This window comes from Mastigoproctus giganteus, chromosome 12 (genome assembly GCF_048544385.1).
Source record: "Mastigoproctus giganteus isolate SK-2022 chromosome 12, ASM4854438v1, whole genome shotgun sequence".
Lineage (NCBI taxonomy): Eukaryota > Metazoa > Arthropoda > Arachnida > Uropygi > Thelyphonidae > Mastigoproctus > Mastigoproctus giganteus.
In genome coordinates this window covers 65,752,344-65,771,518 of record NC_143586.1, presented here as the reverse complement: position 1 = coordinate 65,771,518, position 19,175 = coordinate 65,752,344, and the positions used below count along the sequence as shown (strand labels likewise).

At 37.6% G+C, this 19,175-nt stretch overlaps 1 protein-coding gene across 4 annotated transcripts in view; it reads left to right on the top strand.

Moving 5' to 3' along the window:
• The window catches only part of Patronin (calmodulin-regulated spectrin-associated protein patronin), a 389,298-nt gene extending 370,372 nt beyond the window's left edge, over nucleotides 1-18,926 (top strand). For all 4 annotated transcript variants that reach the window (XM_090386590.1, XM_090386589.1, XM_090386591.1 and 1 more), the window contains 2 exons: nucleotides 9,677-9,840; nucleotides 18,298-18,926. In XM_090386590.1, coding sequence (XP_090242716.1) covers nucleotides 9,677-9,840; nucleotides 18,298-18,430 — 297 coding nt within the window. In that variant the 3' untranslated portion in view covers nucleotides 18,431-18,926. The remainder of the gene's footprint in view (nucleotides 1-9,676; nucleotides 9,841-18,297) is intronic.
• Nucleotides 18,927-19,175: the final 249 nt, after the last annotated feature.

Genomic DNA, 19,175 nt, shown 5'->3' with positions numbered 1-19,175 from the left:
TGTGTAACTATGCACTAAAGATTAAGAGTACTCCATCACATCCTAGCTGGCAGCACTTGTTTGACCCGCAGTACACCATGCTATATCAAAATAAACCTAATGAGAATCGCCTCGCAGGGCTTTGACTGCAAGAGCTCACGATCAGTTGGAACATTAATTTTCAGAATGTCTTACAAGAGGCGTCTCCCTAGCCAGGTGGGAAGGAGCAGTAGTGCGTAGCACACGCTTCTTGATTAGACCGGGGTTCGAGCCCGTCACCACCAAATACAGTCTGTCCTCGTATAGCACGATAGTTGTGTTCCTAGAAAATCTCGTGCAATATAAACAACAGGCCCTATGGGAAAAGTGGGGTTAGGTGCCGACCACCCAAGATTGAACACACATTTGGAACCAAAACATTACCAAACACAATAAATAATCGGGTAATTTTAATCGTTATAAAATACTTACGTATTTTATAACGATTAAAATACGTAATAAAAAATATAAAATATATTTTTATTATAATATAATAAATAATAAATATTTTTTATTATTTATTATATTATAATAAAGTATTTTTAGTATTTTTTAATACTAAAAAAGTATTTTTTACGAATAAAATACGTATGTTATTCGTAAAAAAATTATTATATTAAATAAAATAGTCGTAATAAAATACTTACGTATTTTATAATACGTAATGACTATTACATAATAAAATATTGCTAATGCTTTTGCTTCTATCGTAAGCAAACTTGTTTTTTGTTTGATTTTCTATCCAAACAGATGACAGCCGTTCCATCCTCTCCATTAATTACACTTTGAGTTGTTCCTGCTACGAAAGTTGTTTTTATTTTCTCCGCATTCTTTGTAATTCTCGGCGTTGCCTCATTTTGGTCTGTAGCACGTGCAATATCACATGGTCTTTCATTTCGCTCAAAGCGTTTCACAATTTCATATTTTTTCTCTATCGACAGAGGTGGACTGGCCATAAGCCTTACCCGGGAAATCCCGGTGGGCCGGAAGCCGGTGTGATTTTGGCCATAAACCGTAGTATGAGGCCACTATAAATTTTCCCGGGTAAGAATTTTTGACCCAGTCCGCCTCTGTTTATCGATATTGCTTTTTTTTTTCTCTCTCTCTCTGAATCTGCAGTGTCTTCGCCAGGACGTTTCCTTTTCACACCTTTTAAGTATTTTACTAATTTTTAGGGAATAAAGCGCAATTACAAAACGAGGAGGCACGCTTGATACACATAAACAAAGCTGCTCGTGTATAGCAACTGAATAAACAACACCGTAAAGGCCGAGATACACTATTAACACCCCACATTTTACTAAAGCACATTTCTGGGGGTTACTACCATAAAACAATAAAAACAATTTCCAGTTTCGTTTCTGCTAGTGGAATCTGTTATAAACTGGTAGTAAACTCCATCTAATTGCATTTGCGATTATATCGATAGCTGGAATTGTGTTGGTTTTTACGTTATTATGGTGAAATGTGTTTCCCCTTCACTGATATAAAACACATAAATACATTTTCAGAATCTTCTTCATTCCTATCGTGTTGCATTCGGTTGGGGTGATTCCGCGTTCGACTGCCATTTCTTGTAAACACAAAGGCGAATCGTGCATAAGCGAATTCGGTTCGTGTTATATAAGATATCGTTCCCCTATTTATAAATCGTGTATGATCGAATTCGTGTAATGTAAACACGTGTTATACGAGGACCGACTGTACGGAGGATGCGGAAAGGTCAGGGAATGACTACCGCATATCCCCGGAGCAATATGGCCTTAGTTGCTAATGCTCCTAAAAACCAAATAACAAACATAACAAAACAAACATGTCTTCCAAGACCTTGGTACTTCTGAACCTCCCTGGACTGAATTCATACCTCTCTGTGACAATTTCTTTTTAAGATGGGGGAAGACATCCCTGACTAATACAAATTTTCAACAGCTCCATAAATTGCATTCCTTGGAAAACTCAGAAAAAGTACATATCTATACTGATATGTAAACAGAAACTACATATACTAAACAGAAACAGCTGTAGGTGCTGCAGCAGTTTCTTCCACCTTCTCAGTAGCTGTGTCTCTTTTCATTGAATGCAGTATCTATACTGCAGAATTATTCGCAATAAAACTGGCTCTAGATAATATAAACAACTACCATATCAAGGAATCTTTGATATATACAGACTCCTTAAACGCAATCACTGCCATTCAATCTACCTTTTCTCCCTCTTACCCTATTCTTAAAGAGATCTGTTATAAGTTATTTCCCCATCAAACTGTCAATCAGAAGGTTACCTTCTGCTGGATCCCTGATCGTGTTGGCATCTCAGGTAATGAACATGTGGATGCTGCTGCAAAGCATCCCGACTCTGGATCTTCCAGACAACTAAAAGTTCCCTACACCGATTACAAATCTGTCGTTAAAACAACATGCAGGAAACAATGGTCTCACCTTTGGAAAACTCAAACCAATAATAAACTGTTGCAGATATAAAAAGAGCCAAAACTGTGGACTAGTTCCAGGAGAAGCAGGCGACAAGAAGTGATTCTAGTAAGACTCCACATCGGTCATTCGCATCCAACTCACCTGTATTTGCTTAGGGGAGAGAATTCTCTTCAGTGTTTCTTTTGTCAGTCACAGCTAACAATAAAACACATTCTCATAGAATGTACCCAACTTTCAACAGTCAGAAAATCAAGCTTTAGCTCCCTGTCCAACTTACAGGAACCCTTAACCTTATTTCGAGGAACTGTTTAATTATTTGAAACACATAAATAGTAGTAGTAGTAGTAGTGGTGGCATGTGATGCAAGAAAGCAAGTGTATGAGCTTATGCAGCATCAGCCAAAAAAAAAAATATCACACCATTCCCTCCAAATGCCTGTCCAGTTCCTCCTTGAATTTATTTAACCTATCAACTTCCACAATGACAGGTGGAAGTTTGTTCCAGCAATTAACCACCCGCTGGATAAAGGCAAATTTCCGCACATCTATTCTACATCTGTCTTTTCTTAATTTGAATTTATGCCCCCTTAGGTTCGTAATCTGAACAAGTGGAAGGATCCCATCAGAATTCAGCGTGCTCAACCCATTCAAGGCCTTACACACCTCAATGAGATAACTGTGCAGGTGCCTAGTCTCCAGCCACTGCAATTTGCAGAACTTAAGCCTTTCTTGGTAAGAGGATCCCTTCATTCCCTCACCAAACTTGTTGCCCTTCTCTGTATAATAGACTGTGATCATAGTGACAAATCTTTGGCACAAGGGCCCAAGAGGCCCTTGTGCCAAAAAAACCCAAATACAACAACAACAGCTCACGTTATCACACTTCATGAAATTTCTGTTCAAACTGAAAAATGTGAGCGCTTGAAAACATGAATCAGCCTACAATATCTTGTGAATACAGCAAATAACAACAGTATGTCTCCGACCAGTACAACTACAGTAAAGGGGAAATATAGCTCTCACACATTTTATATTTTTTAAGCTTCTTAAATTTGTATGTGTTGCTGTGCAGGTCGCTACGTTTAGCTTTGTGCCAGGTTTTGCATTCACATGGTGTTACTCGCAGATGAAATCGTGCATGAGCCAACGTGAAAATCACGTTATACTTGCATTGTTCCCTAATATATCAGTTGCATTGGAGCAAATCCACATTGTGAAAATGCATGTTATAGCAGAACTGACTGTATAAACTTGCTTTCTTGCATCATTTGCTAATACTCATACTAAAACCCAGAAAGTCTTCCTTCAAATCAGTATTGAATTATAAATCCCTTTTGACATATTCCATCTATACTTATTCCATTGCTGTTTAATATGTTTAGATTATCCTAATCTGAGATGTCCATTTACATACTGTATGCCGAGTTCACATCTTATTAAGAGTCTCACCATTTATATAAACATTGTAATAGTCAGCATGCCAAGCCATTCATAATGTATAGAAAGTCTTAAATCTTCAAAAAATAATACAAAATAGGCTCAAATTAAAATAAATACACCTTATGAATATGATGCAAGTTGTCTAAAAATGCAAGCATTGCTCTAAAAGTAATTAGCATAATTTTTTATAAAGCTATGTATAGAGTGTCCACAAACCTCCTCTACAAAACTGAAATCACTTCCAGATGATAGAGAATATCTTCAAGTTTTTATTTACTAAATGTAAAATGTGCATGATGCAGTAGATGACAGCTTAATAGCAAAACTGTAATCTTGGCGGAATTTACTAACTTTGTAAAGGTGCAGTACATTCATGCTAACAGCCACTGCTGTTATGCATGAATTTCAAACACATAAAAAAAAAAAAAGCCGCCTAGTAGTTCTGCATTTGCTCAAGAAATTTATAAAGGATGCTTGTTTGCACATTCATTCCTCAGGCTGAGATGGTGGCCAAACAGAAGTCAGTGAGGGTGTGGTAAAGCTGGTTCCAGGAAGTTTTATGCAAAACCCAGAAAAATCCATGTAACACAAAAGTTTACCTTAACATGTGAAGGTCAACGATGTGTAACATTTTAGATTGCAGTCTGAGGATGAAACCATACAAGTTACAGCTAATACAAAAGATCTCAATCAACAGCAAAAACCAAGAGGATGGAATTTTGTTGGTAAATTCTTCCAAGAATACAGATCCTTTATTTTGTGATTATGCTGCCATCTATTATAATGTGCACATTTTCTGATTAGTAAATAAAAACTTGAAGATATTCTTCACCCTCCAACACAATAATGCTCTAGTTTTGTGTTAGTTTTTGGACACCCTGTATTTATTCTACTTCGAATTATGACTTGTACTGCATATACAAAGGGTACTAGGAAAGTTTTGCAATATGACGCAACAATGAATCACAGGAAGCTGCTTGTTGCTGCATGTTGAGACATGTTCATACGTGCATAGTAGCCGCTGCGCCAAGTCGATGGGCTCAGTTATTCATTAGTAGTGAGAGTGTAAAGTGCTTGCGATGGCATCGTGGTCATGAAATGAGATAAGGACAGTTTTGCGGTATAATTTCGTGCGTGGTTTAACCATAGACCAGTGTTTAGAAGAAATGACTCTTGCACTAGATGATGATTGTCCACATCGTACAACGATATTCAGGTGGTATAGAGAATTCCAAAGGGGAAATTTCACTCTGGAGGATTCTGAGAGGCCAGGAAAGCCACGAACGTCAGTTACGGAGGAAAACGTTACTGCTGTGAGGAAAATGCTTGACGAAAACAGGCGAGTGACCTACCAACAGATAGAGGATACGTTGGGCCTAAATGCACCAGCAATTCGTTCGATTCTGCTAGATCATTTGCACGTGAAGAAACTTTGTTCTCTCTGGGTGCCGCATCAACTGACTGAAGAGCAGATGACACGACGTGTGACTTGGTGCTGGGAGATGTTAAAAAAGTTTGATAAGGGACAATCTCGGTATGTGAACAACATCGTGACAGGTGACGAGACTTGGCTGTACTATTACGATCTGCCGACCAAGGCTCAAAACAAAGTTTGGGTCTTTGATGATGACGACACACCCGTAATTGTCAGAAAATCCCGATCTGTAAAGAAGAAAATGATAGCTGTATTTTTCAAATCGAGTGGAATTGTGGAACGTGTCGTTTTGGACACGCAGAAGACAGTCACAGCTAAGTGGTATACTGAACAATGCCTGCCTAAAGTCATTGGATCTATGAAGAACCTGCGGCCAAAGTCAAGAATGGACACCTGGTACCTCCATCACGATAATGCTCCAGCTCACCGCGCCAAAGCCTGCACCGAATATTTGACCACGACAGGACTGAAACTTCTCGAGCACCCTCCCTACAGTCCAGACCTTGCTCCCTGCGACTTTGCACTGTTCCCACATGTGAAAATGAAGCCAAAAGGGAGGCGGTTTTCCAGTGATGAGGACCTTCTACGGGCTTGGGACAACGAGTGTGCTTTACTCCCTAGTGAAACTTGGCAGAACTGGTTTAAAGATTGGTTTCGGAGGATGGAGAGGTGTATTGAATGTAGAGGAAATTACTTTGAAAAAATTAAATAAACAAAGCTGTATTGCAAAACTTTCCTAGTACCCTTTGTAAGTACATCCTTTCTTATTATGCTAATATCACATCATCTCAGTTCGTACTGCTGGAACAATTATGTAACAATAGTTGTCAGAATGAATATCCATCAGAAATAACAACTGTTATTGATTTCTTAGTCTGTGTGTGAGAAGGAGATTATTGAAACGTCCATAAGTTACTATGGCTGTATGGGGGCAGTGCTGAAGACTCCAGGGCTAAGGGGTTAGCTTTTTCAGAATCATTTGTTAATGTTATCTGATTAGTCCTGCAAGATGCTGTGCTGGGATTGACAGCATTATCTCCACATACTCTCTAATTGTTCTCATCCTTCTTTTTTCCTTTTTTTTTTTTTTTTTTTTTTTGTCTCGATCATCAAGTAGTAAGCAAAATGGGTAGTGATAGTTACTATAATAGTTGAAACTCATAACCATAATTTCTTCAGTGCATACTCTTTGTAGCCTATACCAAACATTTTATTTGTCTAAAGCCAATTAGAATCTCAGCTCCAGAAGTTTAATAATTTGAATAAAGGAAATTCCAGTATTTTATTCTTACATAGAAACAATAAACCACATTCATTGTGTGATCTACTACAAATAATGTAAACCGCCTCAAAATAAAAAAAAAAAAAAATAGAAAAATCTCACACATGCAGTGCAACAAACCACAGACCACTTGTGATGTCAGTGAGCACTTAACAGCTGATCAAAATCAGTAATCCGATTATTTTTTTTTAGAAATACAAAACTAGTTTCATTTATTTCTATAATAAATGGTTCATGATTATTATCTGCCCGTTTTCACGTTAATAATATCTTCATAATAATTAATTAAAATTGCTTCTGTTATTTATTTTAACCATTTCAAGAGTGACACACACAAACGTGTTTTTTTTTTATTTTTTTTTTATGTAAGAACCCATAGAAGTATGCAAGTATACAGGTGTCTCAGAAATATTGGTACAAACGTTTAGGAGAGGTAGATAACATCTAAAGGAATGTGAATCGCATAGGAACCCATAACTGGAAACGTCACGGGAAAGTAGTAGCAGAGGCACAAGAAGCAGAAATGACACAAGACAGTAATTAGTGGCAAACATTTATTTGACATAATATTAGTACGAGATGGATGCATTTCATGATGTTACAACAGATGCTTGAAGGTTCCACCATGAGACGTGATGCATTCGTGACACCGACGCAGCATGGATTGGCGGACACAGTCGAACACACCTGGAGTTTCTTTGACAGTAGCAGCAGTGCAGCGAGTCTCACCACGAGATCCATTTCCATCTCCACAGGCAATTCATACACAATAAATTTGAGGGCCCCCTCAATTTGACATAATATTAGTACGAGATGGATGCATTTCATGATGTTACAACAGATGCTTGAAGGTTCCACCATGAGACGTGATGCATTCGTGACACCGACGCAGCATGGATTGGCGGACACAGTCGAACACACCTGGAGTTTCTTTGACAGTAGCAGCAGTGCAGCGAGTCTCACCACGAGATCCATTTCCATCTCCACAGGCAATTCATACACAATAAATTTGAGGGCCCCCCACAGAAAGAAATCAAAGCTCGATAAATCAGGGGAGCGTGGGGGCCAGGCAATGGATCCACCACGGCCAATCCATTTACGCCCAAAACGCCTGTTCAAATGGTCACGAACACACCTTCTATAATGGGCAGGCACCCCATCATGTTGAAACCAAATGTTGCGTCTCACATTTTCTGGAACATCGTCAAGTAACCTTGGTAGAACTTGTTCAAGAAAGATCCAATATTTAGTGGAGTTCATGCGGGATGGTAACAGGTATGGGCCGACTAAGCAGTCACCGACCATACCTGCCCACATATTTATTGCGAAGCGATGTTGTGCCGCATGGGGGCTCACACCGTGTGGGTTGTCATGAGCCCACACATGAGCATTGTGCTGATTGAATAAGCCTTCCCGAGTGAAATAAGCCTCATTCATGAACAAAACATAGGCTGGAAAATTCAAGTCTTGAACACTTTCTTGGAGAAACCACTGCGCAAAAGCCACACATGCAGGATGATCTTGGGGGAGCAGTAACTGAACCCTTTGGAGATGAAAGGGGTGTAAGGAATCGTCGTGCCAGACACGCTGTACACTGCAACGAAACACTCCTAAGGCAGAGGCAACGGCACATGTGCTGGTAGTAGGATTATTCTGGATGGCATTCAACACACTTTCTTCCATGGCGGGAGTTCGTGTTGAGCATGGTATGCCCGCACTACTCCTGTTACCTCTAAATGACCCATAATTGCACAAATTTTGATGCACACGCGCAAACAAACGGTAGTCGTACATGTCTGTCTGGGAAGTGTTCTCCATAAATTCGTTGAGCGGCTCGTCCATTTCCCCCTGCTAATCCATACACTAGGTGCATGTCTGCCAGCTCACAGTTCATATATCGATGCATGCTCTTCATGCGGCGACTACCGCGCCGTCTACCGACTTACGGTGACATTTCCGGTTATGGGTTTCTATGCGATTCACATTCCTTTAGATGTCACCTACCTCCCCTAAACGTGTGTACCAGTATTTTTGAGACACCCTGTATACGTTTGCATACTGCCATTTATCAACTATATTTACAAGTAATACTAGTCATTTTTATATTTATGATAGTTCTGAATGGTGTAGGATACCACACCAATTTTCAGAACTTGTCTTGTATAGTTGTACAGAACAAGTTCTGAAACCATGTCCTGTACAGTTGACACTCTTTCAACAAGATTCTGAACTGCAGGTTTTGACAAGTTGAAATTGAAGAAATTCTCTGGATTTATATCTAGGAAGTTGATGAAACTCACTCAAATACATATAAAAGGTACAGGATGTGAACTCAAATTTAAAAAAGTAATGACAAGTTTTTATTTTTTATCAAGATTCTGATTTTTACAATAATTCACTCTGATGTTTGGCTGTGAAGTCCAAACAGGGAAAAAAATGAATATTTAAGGGGATTGGTTTTCATAGTTTTCAATTTTTAGAGACTTCCAAATATCTTTAAAAAATTAATTCCAGTTGCATATAGACCAGAAATTTACTCACAAAAGAGTTAATAAAAATACAAAGGTATAAAAAAATTATTGGGGTCTGTGTAAAATTTTTCAATTGAAATTGGAGCATAGCATCAGAAAAGTTGAAAATAACTAATTGACTAATACATAGTATACTCTCTCTCACTTTTTTTTAATTACTCATTTTCTCTTTTTAAGGATAAGAAGGCAGTAACAGGGACTGTGCTACTCTCCTCACAGATTTTACTATAAAGAAAATATATAGGTTTCTATATACAAGAAAAAATAATAATAAAATAAAATAACACTAAAAGAAAGCAGTGGACAGAGCAGCACAGGTGACTGTTTTCCTTATTAAAATTGTCAGATCACTCTGTAATAAATTCTCTGTTAAATTTAATTCAAATAATAAAGCTGGAGTCTCATATATATATATATATATATATATATATATATATAATTCATCAGCAAACTGTTCTGTCATTCTTACAGAAGAGATAGTTGATTGTCCTTATGATGTGACTGAAAATATTAATGCTATATTGTTTGTGCATTCCCAGGAAATTAACAGGTCAGAAAGCAAGCATTTTCTGATCCTATTTCGTGATGCAGGTTGCCAGTTTAGAGCTATTTATTCTTATAATCCTGATAGAGAAGAAGTATTCAAGTTGTATGGCATTGGACCTAAAGCTGTTACAGATCAGATGATGGATAGGTTTTACAAGTATGTCATTCCACTTTTGCTATGAATGTTAAGTTTAATAGTAAATATCTCTCTCTCTCTCTCTCGCTGTGTTTTAAAGCCATTTCATTCTAACTTTGCAGATGTTAGATACTAATTTGAATGAAGTTGTTTTTTGTACTGTCTTCAAATTAAAAAATGAGAGTTGTGCAGAAAATAATACACATTTTTTTTCCCTCAGTGAAAATGTATTTTTAAGTTTTGAGTTTCTCATGATAGAAAACAGACTGGTGAAAAATATTCACAGGTAATTAAAGAAGTTCAGAAGCTGTACAGTTGACAAAAGCACCTTTAGTCATTAGGCTAAGAAATCGATGGCATGAGGAGAAGGATAAGCCAAGCTCTGTGATCCATTTGGCCATTCCGGCAATGTGTGCTAGTGACATTTGTAAAGATAAATCATCACAAACAGGCAGCTGGCATTCATGCTGTCAATCTGCAAAGGAAGCGTCAACGTGATTATCCGAGCCTTGCAATGTTTTCAAAAGTGTGTGTTTGAGAGGTGGATCCCATGAAACCTCAAGAGCACAAAGCTCTGTGCAAAGATATTTGATCAGTATTTTTCAGAGCATTACAAAGCTAACAGTAAACTGTTCTTGTCCTGAATTATTATAGGAGATGAATCCTGAATTTGTCATTTTCAGCAAAAGGCACAGAAGAAAGGAAGTTGATGAAGTGAATTTGGTAGATGTGATATCAAGAGGGATCACTAAAAGAAGACTAAGTCCTAGCATTGTAGAAACTCAACTGTTTCTGATGAATTTGTCACCACAAAAGTCTTGTAAGGACCCTTCCTTCAACATGTCACACATAGGACTCTGCGAAGCTATCTCTGAAACTTGGACTGTGCTGCACCATCCACCCCAAGGTGGGGGTGGATGGTGCAGGAAGCATTGCAGGATGCTATCTGTGGTACAAAAATAAATATTATTGATTGAGAGGAGGGAAGTGATACCTTAATTTCTGGGTATGCCTTGTATATCTAATTATATGTTTCTTAGCAATTAAAATTTTTTACCAAATGTTGGAAGTATTGGAAAAAAATAAACTTCAGAATCTGAAACTTTTTATGCTTGATACAACATTCATTATTTTTTGAAATTTTACTTAGAAAATGAAGATATTTTATGATGCTTAATATGAATAATTATAACTATGTAATTAGTTCCCTCTTTCTTCCAAGCCAGTCTGAACATACAACACAATCAGTCAGCATCCTTTTAATCTCCAACTTCAAACTCACAGAACTATCTTTTCTTCTTACTTATACGTCAACAAAGAGGGAGAGTTTTCATATTGTATAGATATAATCTTCATTTGCGTTACTTTCCATGAAATTTAATTTTTCAGCAGGGATTGCTATCTAAGTGTGAAATCTGGCAATATCGGGTCTTTGAGATTGCCAGTTTTGGATCTTTTTAGCCTTTGAACAATAAATCTAACCAGTCCTCAAGGATTGGTTAGATTGGAAAGGGAAGATGGAGGATGCAGAAAGGGAATGACCACCGGATATCCCTGGAGCAATATGGCCTTAGTTGCTAATGCTCCTAAAAACCAAATAACAAATAACAAAGCATCCAAACTTCCAGGAGGTTCATTTTCTGCCTACACCAAAGCTTGCAACAATTGTCAAACAGTTATTAATCAGTTTAAACTACATTTTGAACAGGCTAAGAGTAGAAAACTTGCTTCTTGTCCAAAAAGGTAGTTGAGCATTCTGGTTTCTTGCCAAAACTATTGGCTGCAACTTTTGCCCATCTCTGTTCCCACTTCTGTTAAAACTTGGTGGTTTTATTGCTACCTCAGCTAAAGATAATGTTTACTTGCTAGTATCGTACTTTTTCTTTTTTTTTTTTCCAACTGTTGTATTGATGATTTTGGTAAACTACCTACTGTGATTACTACTACACTCCATTTGGTGCCTCCTGTGGTCTTCCATCAAAAGGGTGTCAGAACAATTTTGAACAGTCTTGATGTCAAGAAAGCTCCAGGTCCTGATGGTATTTCTCAAGTTGTTCTCAAACCCTATACTCCTCAGGTTATGCCTGTTCTGTGTCACCTTTTTTACACTTCCTTATTCCACTGGTGTTTTTCCTTCTGCTTGGATATTTGCTGTTATGGGTAAAGTGCCTGCCTGGCAACCCAAAGGTCATGGGTTCGAATCCCGCCTCGGGCTTGGATCAGAGTAAATGCAAAAACTTTGGTAGGTGCATTTATGGACACAGAAGCCGATGCACCAACAACTAACAACAACAACCACCACCATCCAATTTTCAGCCCATTGCACTTATTTCTAGTCTTTCTAAAGCAATGGAGAAATCTTACCTGCCAGCTCCTAAACTATCTTGAAACCCTCCATCTGATCATTGATTGCCAATATAGATTCTGTCAATCCATTGATGATACTCACATATATTACCCACCTATGGGCAAATTTATTGGAAAAGTTTTTGTGAAACTCAAGCAGTTGCTTTTGATTGTGTTTGGCATAAAGGTCTTTTAAATAAGCTTCCATCTTATGAATTGCCATGTTTTGTAATTGAGTATCCAGTTTTCCCTCTGACTGCTCATTACGTGGTGGTAAATGACTGCCTTGTAACTTCTCCACTAATGCTGGTGTTTCCCAAGTTCAGTTCTTTCTCCCACTCTTTTCTTGTATATTATTGACCTTCTTATATTGACTGGAAATCCTATTCATAGTTCTGCTGAAAAGCGTATCCATTTTCCAGTTTGAGAAACCTTGCCCTGCAAAATTATCTGTGCAAATAGCTTCAGCTTCTCAAATATCCATCACAATTCCTTAAATTCTGATTTCCAGGTAGTTCTCCAGTTGGGGGGGGGGGGGGGGCAAGATAACTTAGTTAATTTCAATCCTACTGAAACTTAGTCCTGTCTTATATTTTGCAAAAAAGGATTCTTCTACTCCTGTGGTTATTTTCAGTGACACTCAGATAGTAATAGTGGCATGAGATGCAAGAAAGCAAGCATATGAGCTTATGTAGCATCAGCCACAAAAAAAAATTCACACAGCCATTCCTTGTAAAAGTTTGTCCAGTTCCTCCTTGAATTTATTTAAGCTATCAACCTCCACAATGACAGATGGAAGTTTGTTCAAGCAATTAACCATCCGCTGGCTAAAGGCAAATTTCTGCGCATCTATTCTACAGCTGTCTTTCCTCGATTTGAATTTATGCCTCCTTAGGTTCTTAATCTGAGCAAGTGGAAGAATCCCATCAGAATTCAGCGTGCTCAACCCATTCAAGGCTTTACACACCTCAAGCAGATCACCTTGCAGGTGCCTACTCTACAGCCGCTCCAATTTGCGGAACTTAGCCTCTCTTGGTAAGAGGACACCTTCGTTCCCCTCACCAATCTTGTTGCCCTTTCTGTACACGCTCAAGCAAATCTACATCCTTCCTAAAATGAGGCCTCCAGACCGGTATGCAGTATTCAAGGCGTGGCCTGACCATTGCCTTTTACAAAGGGATAACCCTTCCTTTTCCGTGCTAGCAAAATTCTTGTATATCATTGACAAAACACCATGACCTGCTCTGGCAACCTGTCTGTATTGCTCAGGAAACTTCATATCTGACTGTACAATTAATCCCAGGTCTTTTTCATTTTCTACCACTCTAAGTGCAGTAGCACACAGTCGGTATGTTCCTCTGGGGTTACTTCTATCCATATGCAGTACTTGGCATTTGTCAATGTTAAACTTCAGTTGCCACTTCTCAGCCCATCTGCCCAAATTTTCTAGATCCTGTTGCAGTAGCACACTGCCATTACTGTCATTAACAACCCTGCCAACCTTTGTAAAATCTGCAAACTTTGACACTAAGCCTGATATACCTTCATCAATATCATTGATAAATATACAAAACAACGGTGGGTCCAACACCGAACCCTGTGAGACTCCACTAATAACATTAGTCCACAAAGCACAGCATCCATTGATTACCACTCTGTCTTCTCCCACTCAACCACCCTTTTATCCATTATAGCAACTTACCCTTAATACCATTCTGCTCCAATTTATACAGTATTCCATGCGCAACAGTGTCAAAAGCTTTCCTGAAATCCAAGTATATGATATCAAAATTATTTTTTGCATCCAGTTCCTTTGTATCCACATCATAGAATCCAATCAAATTTTTCAAATAAGACTTTCCCTTAAAAAACCCATGCTGTGTCTCAGTTATTTCTGCAGTCTTGTCTAGATGATCCTGCAATGCATCTTCAACCAGTGACTCCATTATTTTACCCAGTACAGAAGTTAAACTAACAGGTCTGTAATTACTTGTGTCACCCTTCAATCCCCCCCTTGTGAATTGGGGATACGTTTGCACATCTCCAGTCCATGGGGACGTCCCCTGAGTCCAAGGATGCTCCCATAATTCTGGCTAAGGGTTTGCTTAGTTCCTTTGCCACCTTTAATATAACTGGATAGATCCCATCCACCCCAGAAGCCTTTATGTTCAGCTTCAACAATTTCTCCTCCACCTTGCTCTCAGTTATTACAAAATCATTAAGCACCCTGTTACAGCTTGATATACCTATGGAATTTTCCTCCCTTAATAAATCCTCATGTGTGAATGTAGATGCAAAATAATCATTGTTTGTTAGCTATTTGAGCAGGATCATCAACAGTTAAACCATCAATATCGAGTGGACCAATCTGATTCATCCCCTTCCTTTTAGAGTTTATAAAGTAAAGACATCCTTGCTGTTTTTCCTAGCATCCTTTGACAAAGATTTCTCATAATCTGCCTTCACTTGCCTAATCTCGTTTGTGACTTGATTACAGACTAGCTTATATCTGCCATAGGCTTCTATGTTGCCTAATAATTTATATGCATCCCATGCATTTTTCTTCTCTGACACGAGTCTCATTAGTTCGTTTGACAACCATTTAGGCCTAAACCTTGAACGATATTTCTTAATTGGTATGAAAAGCTTAGTAATTTCCACGATTAATTCCTTGAATGCTTCCCACTCTGAATTTGCTGTTAGTAACATCATCAGTTGGTCTCACTGTACAGAATTTAAAAACTAGTCAGCTTTACCGAAGCAAAAACCCTTCCTTTTACCCCTGATGGCAATTATATCTTTGAGTAAATCTCACATCTGTACACTGTGAGCACTGCCACCTAGCGGATCCTTTATCTGCAAATTCTTAATACACAAATAATCACTGCTGATAACCAGATCAAGAGTATTACCCTCTCTGTTTGCCTCTCGAACATGATGCTGCAGGAAACAATCATCCAATAAATCCACAAAAGTCTTGCTAGTGTGCAAGTGACCAACCAGAAGTTCCAGTCTATATCTGGGAAGTTAAAATCCCCAATTATAAGACTCTGATTTACTGGCCCACTCTATTTTCCTGTAATTACTCTAACAATTAATTACTCTGTAATTACTAACAGTACAGTTGTTTATTATACTCATCCGAGTCATTAGGCTTATAACACGCTCCTACTCTCAATTTTTATTTCCCAGTGCTTATGTCACACCAAACTGACTCAACATTGTACTGTCCATCTATGTCAACTGGATGCACTTCCTTAGATTTTATGTTTTTCTTAATTAATAGCATAATGCCTCCTCCCTTCCTAACACAGCCCATGTATTTATTTGTGTCATGATGACTGCCATCAGTCCCTGAAGTGCAAGAATCACCTTCACTCTCCCTATGGCTACTTTTAACCTTTTTGTCTGAGAATCCCCCCAAGCTAGCAGTTTTTTGACCCACCTAATGCTGCCTCAATGGCATCAGCAAACACACTTGCACCCTTTCTATTTAAGTGTATCCCATCCCTGTAGAAGCAGTCTCCCCTGCTAACAAGCACAGACCACAAAAAATTCTACCCCTTGCACAATCCCTTCAGGGCCGAATTGATTGAAAAGGATCTCATCATATACACCCTCCTATCATGTCTGGGCAGAATTGCAGACACTTTCAAATTTAACCCTAACTCACGACTTTTTTTCAACATTGACCTGTACTTTTTAAGTTAATCTGCAAATATCCTACTACTCTTAATGTCACTGGTGCCAGTGTGTATAACAATATCACCCTTTGTGCCCTTTGTGCTCTACAACATCATCAACTTTTGCCCCTAGTAGACATACCCTGGTACTTTTCCATCTATCCTTTTTACACAATATATTACCCATCTCCCCGACAATAGAGTCACCAACAATAACCAACTCCTGTGGGACCAGCGCATTCTGCCTTGGAAATTGCCGCTATGTTGCCTGATGCACAAGGGTGAGCTCTGGCATTGAGTTGGGCAACTGAGAGCTTGACGGGCCCTTCATATTAATTTCTTCGAGGGCATCTACCTTACACCTCAAGTTCTCGTAGACGCCCATCAGAAAGCTGAGTTGACACCTAATTTGTAGACACTCTCTGCACCTAGCACACACAAAGACATCCTCCTTGGCTAGATTATGTTCTGTTCTGTTCTGTTCCAGAGAGTTTGGCAAACATTTCACAAGTTGCACATTTTTTAGGCTTTCTCAACAAGATTGCATATCTCTATTAGGAACTATGCTGACTTCTAATCTCTCTTGGCATAAGCAGATAACGAATATTGCTTCCTCTGCATCTAAAAAACTAGGTTTACTCTTTCACTCTTGACATTACTTTTCTTCTAAACTGCCACTCACTTTGTATAAATTGCAAATTCTCCGTACCATGGAATATTGTTTCCACTTCTAGGCAGTACCCCATAACTTTTCTCAGACTTGTTAGACCTCATTCAAAAGAGGGCAATTAGGTTTATTAATGACCCATCTCTTACAAAGTCTCTCCACTCTGTCTTATAGATGGTCTTTTTCTACTGTATGCCTTTTCTATAGATATATCCATGGGCATTTTTCTTCTAAATTGTCTTCTATAATTCCCTCTTTCTCTTCCAAACCAATCCGAACACGTGCTGCAACTGGTCAGCATCCTTTTACTGTCCAGTTTCAAACTCACAGGGCCAACTTTTCTTCTCCCTCATTCATCCCTTCAACTTCCACTTTCTGAAACAATCTTCTTTATATGCATTTCCTGAAAATAAAATTTAAATCTACAGAAATTCAAGTTTAATATCAACAGGTATCTTCTTTCATCTTCTTAACCTGAAACCCATATGTGGTACTGACTGTACTGTAGGTCCTATTACTTTTCGCATTTCAGTTTTTCATTTAAAAAAAAAGGGTGGGGGGAATTGTTGTGTCAAAGTTCGTTCAAGCACAGCTGTTCTACTTTATGATAATTTTTCTGTATGATTGTTTTTATTAACTTTAATAAATATATTACTTTTTTTTTCCTTTATTCCTTAAGCCATTTGTCAAAATTTGTAAATGATAGCTACCAAGTCAGAGTTTTTGCTTCAGTAATAATCCTTTAAAAATATAAAATAACAAGGAGAAAAAATAAACAGACACAAAATACCACACAAGATAACTTTTTTACTAAAAGACAATCAAAACTACCTGCATACATGAAGAAAAGCACTTTGCTTTTCCCCTGCTTTGCAGCCACAATGAAGTGTTAATGCATCTTTTGGACATCTTTGACTGCCTCCATGCAAAAAAAAAAAAAAAAAAAAACATTCATTCTTGAGAGAGAAAAACATTATTGATGCTATAATTTTATATTATTGGTGTATTTTTATTCAAAATGTGGATCATAATCTTTCAATATAATGCAGGTGTCAAATAATTTATATGCTTGAAAGGTTATTCCTCTTAAATATCTGATTAGGCTAAAATTTATAAATAATTTCATGGATTTCAAACTCTGTTTCTTATACCTATTCTGTATTTTTCATTCTGCAAATGGACAGCTCCAGTTTGCAGGATGAACTGATGGAATAGAGGGGGTGGTTATAGTGGAGGAATAAGTCATAAAACAGGTACTTCTCAAGGTATTTTAAGTAATGTGAAATTTATATAATGAAAACAAAAGCAGCATTTAATAGCTTCCATTCAGATAGCTGTGTTCTTTGTTACTTTGTATAAAAGAAACTGCAAGATACATACAACGATAACTGCCAGTCCACCAAAATAAAAACTAGCAAAATACATTTAACTGAGTAACGTAACCAAAAATCTTCCTTCATTACCTTGATGTTGTGATCAGGACTGGTCAGACCTAGGCTGGTTGACCATAGGTGATTAAAAATTACAATGTGGCAACCAGAATTTTTTTCATGAATGAGTCTGCCAAAATTCAACCAGCTGCTTAACTTGGCTCCTGATTTTTGGAAATGTCTTTTACCCCTTAACCAGATTCATTCAAGCCTGGTTACGATGTAAATATGATTTTTAATTTAATTTTTAATTTAATTTTTTCAGCTAAAATTTTTAGGTTTTCTGTAGTTCATATGATATAATCTAATTCATATGATACAAAAATTTAAATTGAATTTTGTGGTTTTGCAGGTACAACTCTGGTGGAAAGTGCTTCACTGAAGTTCATACTAAGCATTTGACTGTTACCATTGATGCCTTTACCATTCACAATAACTTATGGTCAGGGAAAAAGGTGGTTCCACACAAAAGGGAATTTTTGTAGGAAAACAGATATGAGTAGCTGCAAAGGGGCATGGCATTTCAGATGTTTCAGTGTGTTCCTGTGGCTTGTAATTTTGATATTTATAATATATATATACAGTAAATATGTGGTCTCAGCATGAGGCACCACAAGAAGACATTCCATAAGTATAAATTAACCAGAAGAAATTGTGCATTTCACAGTTTTTGGGGGTTAACTTGCCTATAGGTATAACAGTGAAGGACAATATTACTAACTTAAATACTGCACTGGACATGATAGACCTTTGTTTTTCTTAAGATTTCTGTATAAACTTTCATCACTGTATTTAAAAATATTTTAGTTATTGATGAGGCTGCAAAATCTACTTTGCAACTAAAATATTGGTGAAACATCTACTTATTGCAGCATTTTGCTGTATATCTGTGCCAACTTTTCTCCTTTCTGTATATGTTCATAAGGTCAGAATCATCATTGTTAAGAGGGGTTTCTGTAATGTTCTATCATTCGCTTCTTTGAATTCCATGATACAGTGCAAAATTATCTATATCATACTTAAAAAGATAGTGAAATAAAGAAAGTGGAAAGTTGTCATTTTTAATGGCAGACATATTTAATTAGCTTTCACTAGTGCAAAAAAAAAAAAAAAAAAAAAAATCAAAGCTTAACTTATTTATCTAATATTTGCATTAAAGAAAGGAGAAAGGAAGGTGGAAAGAGATACCATGCTGAATTAGAAATAAATATGGACCATAAAATGAAAATG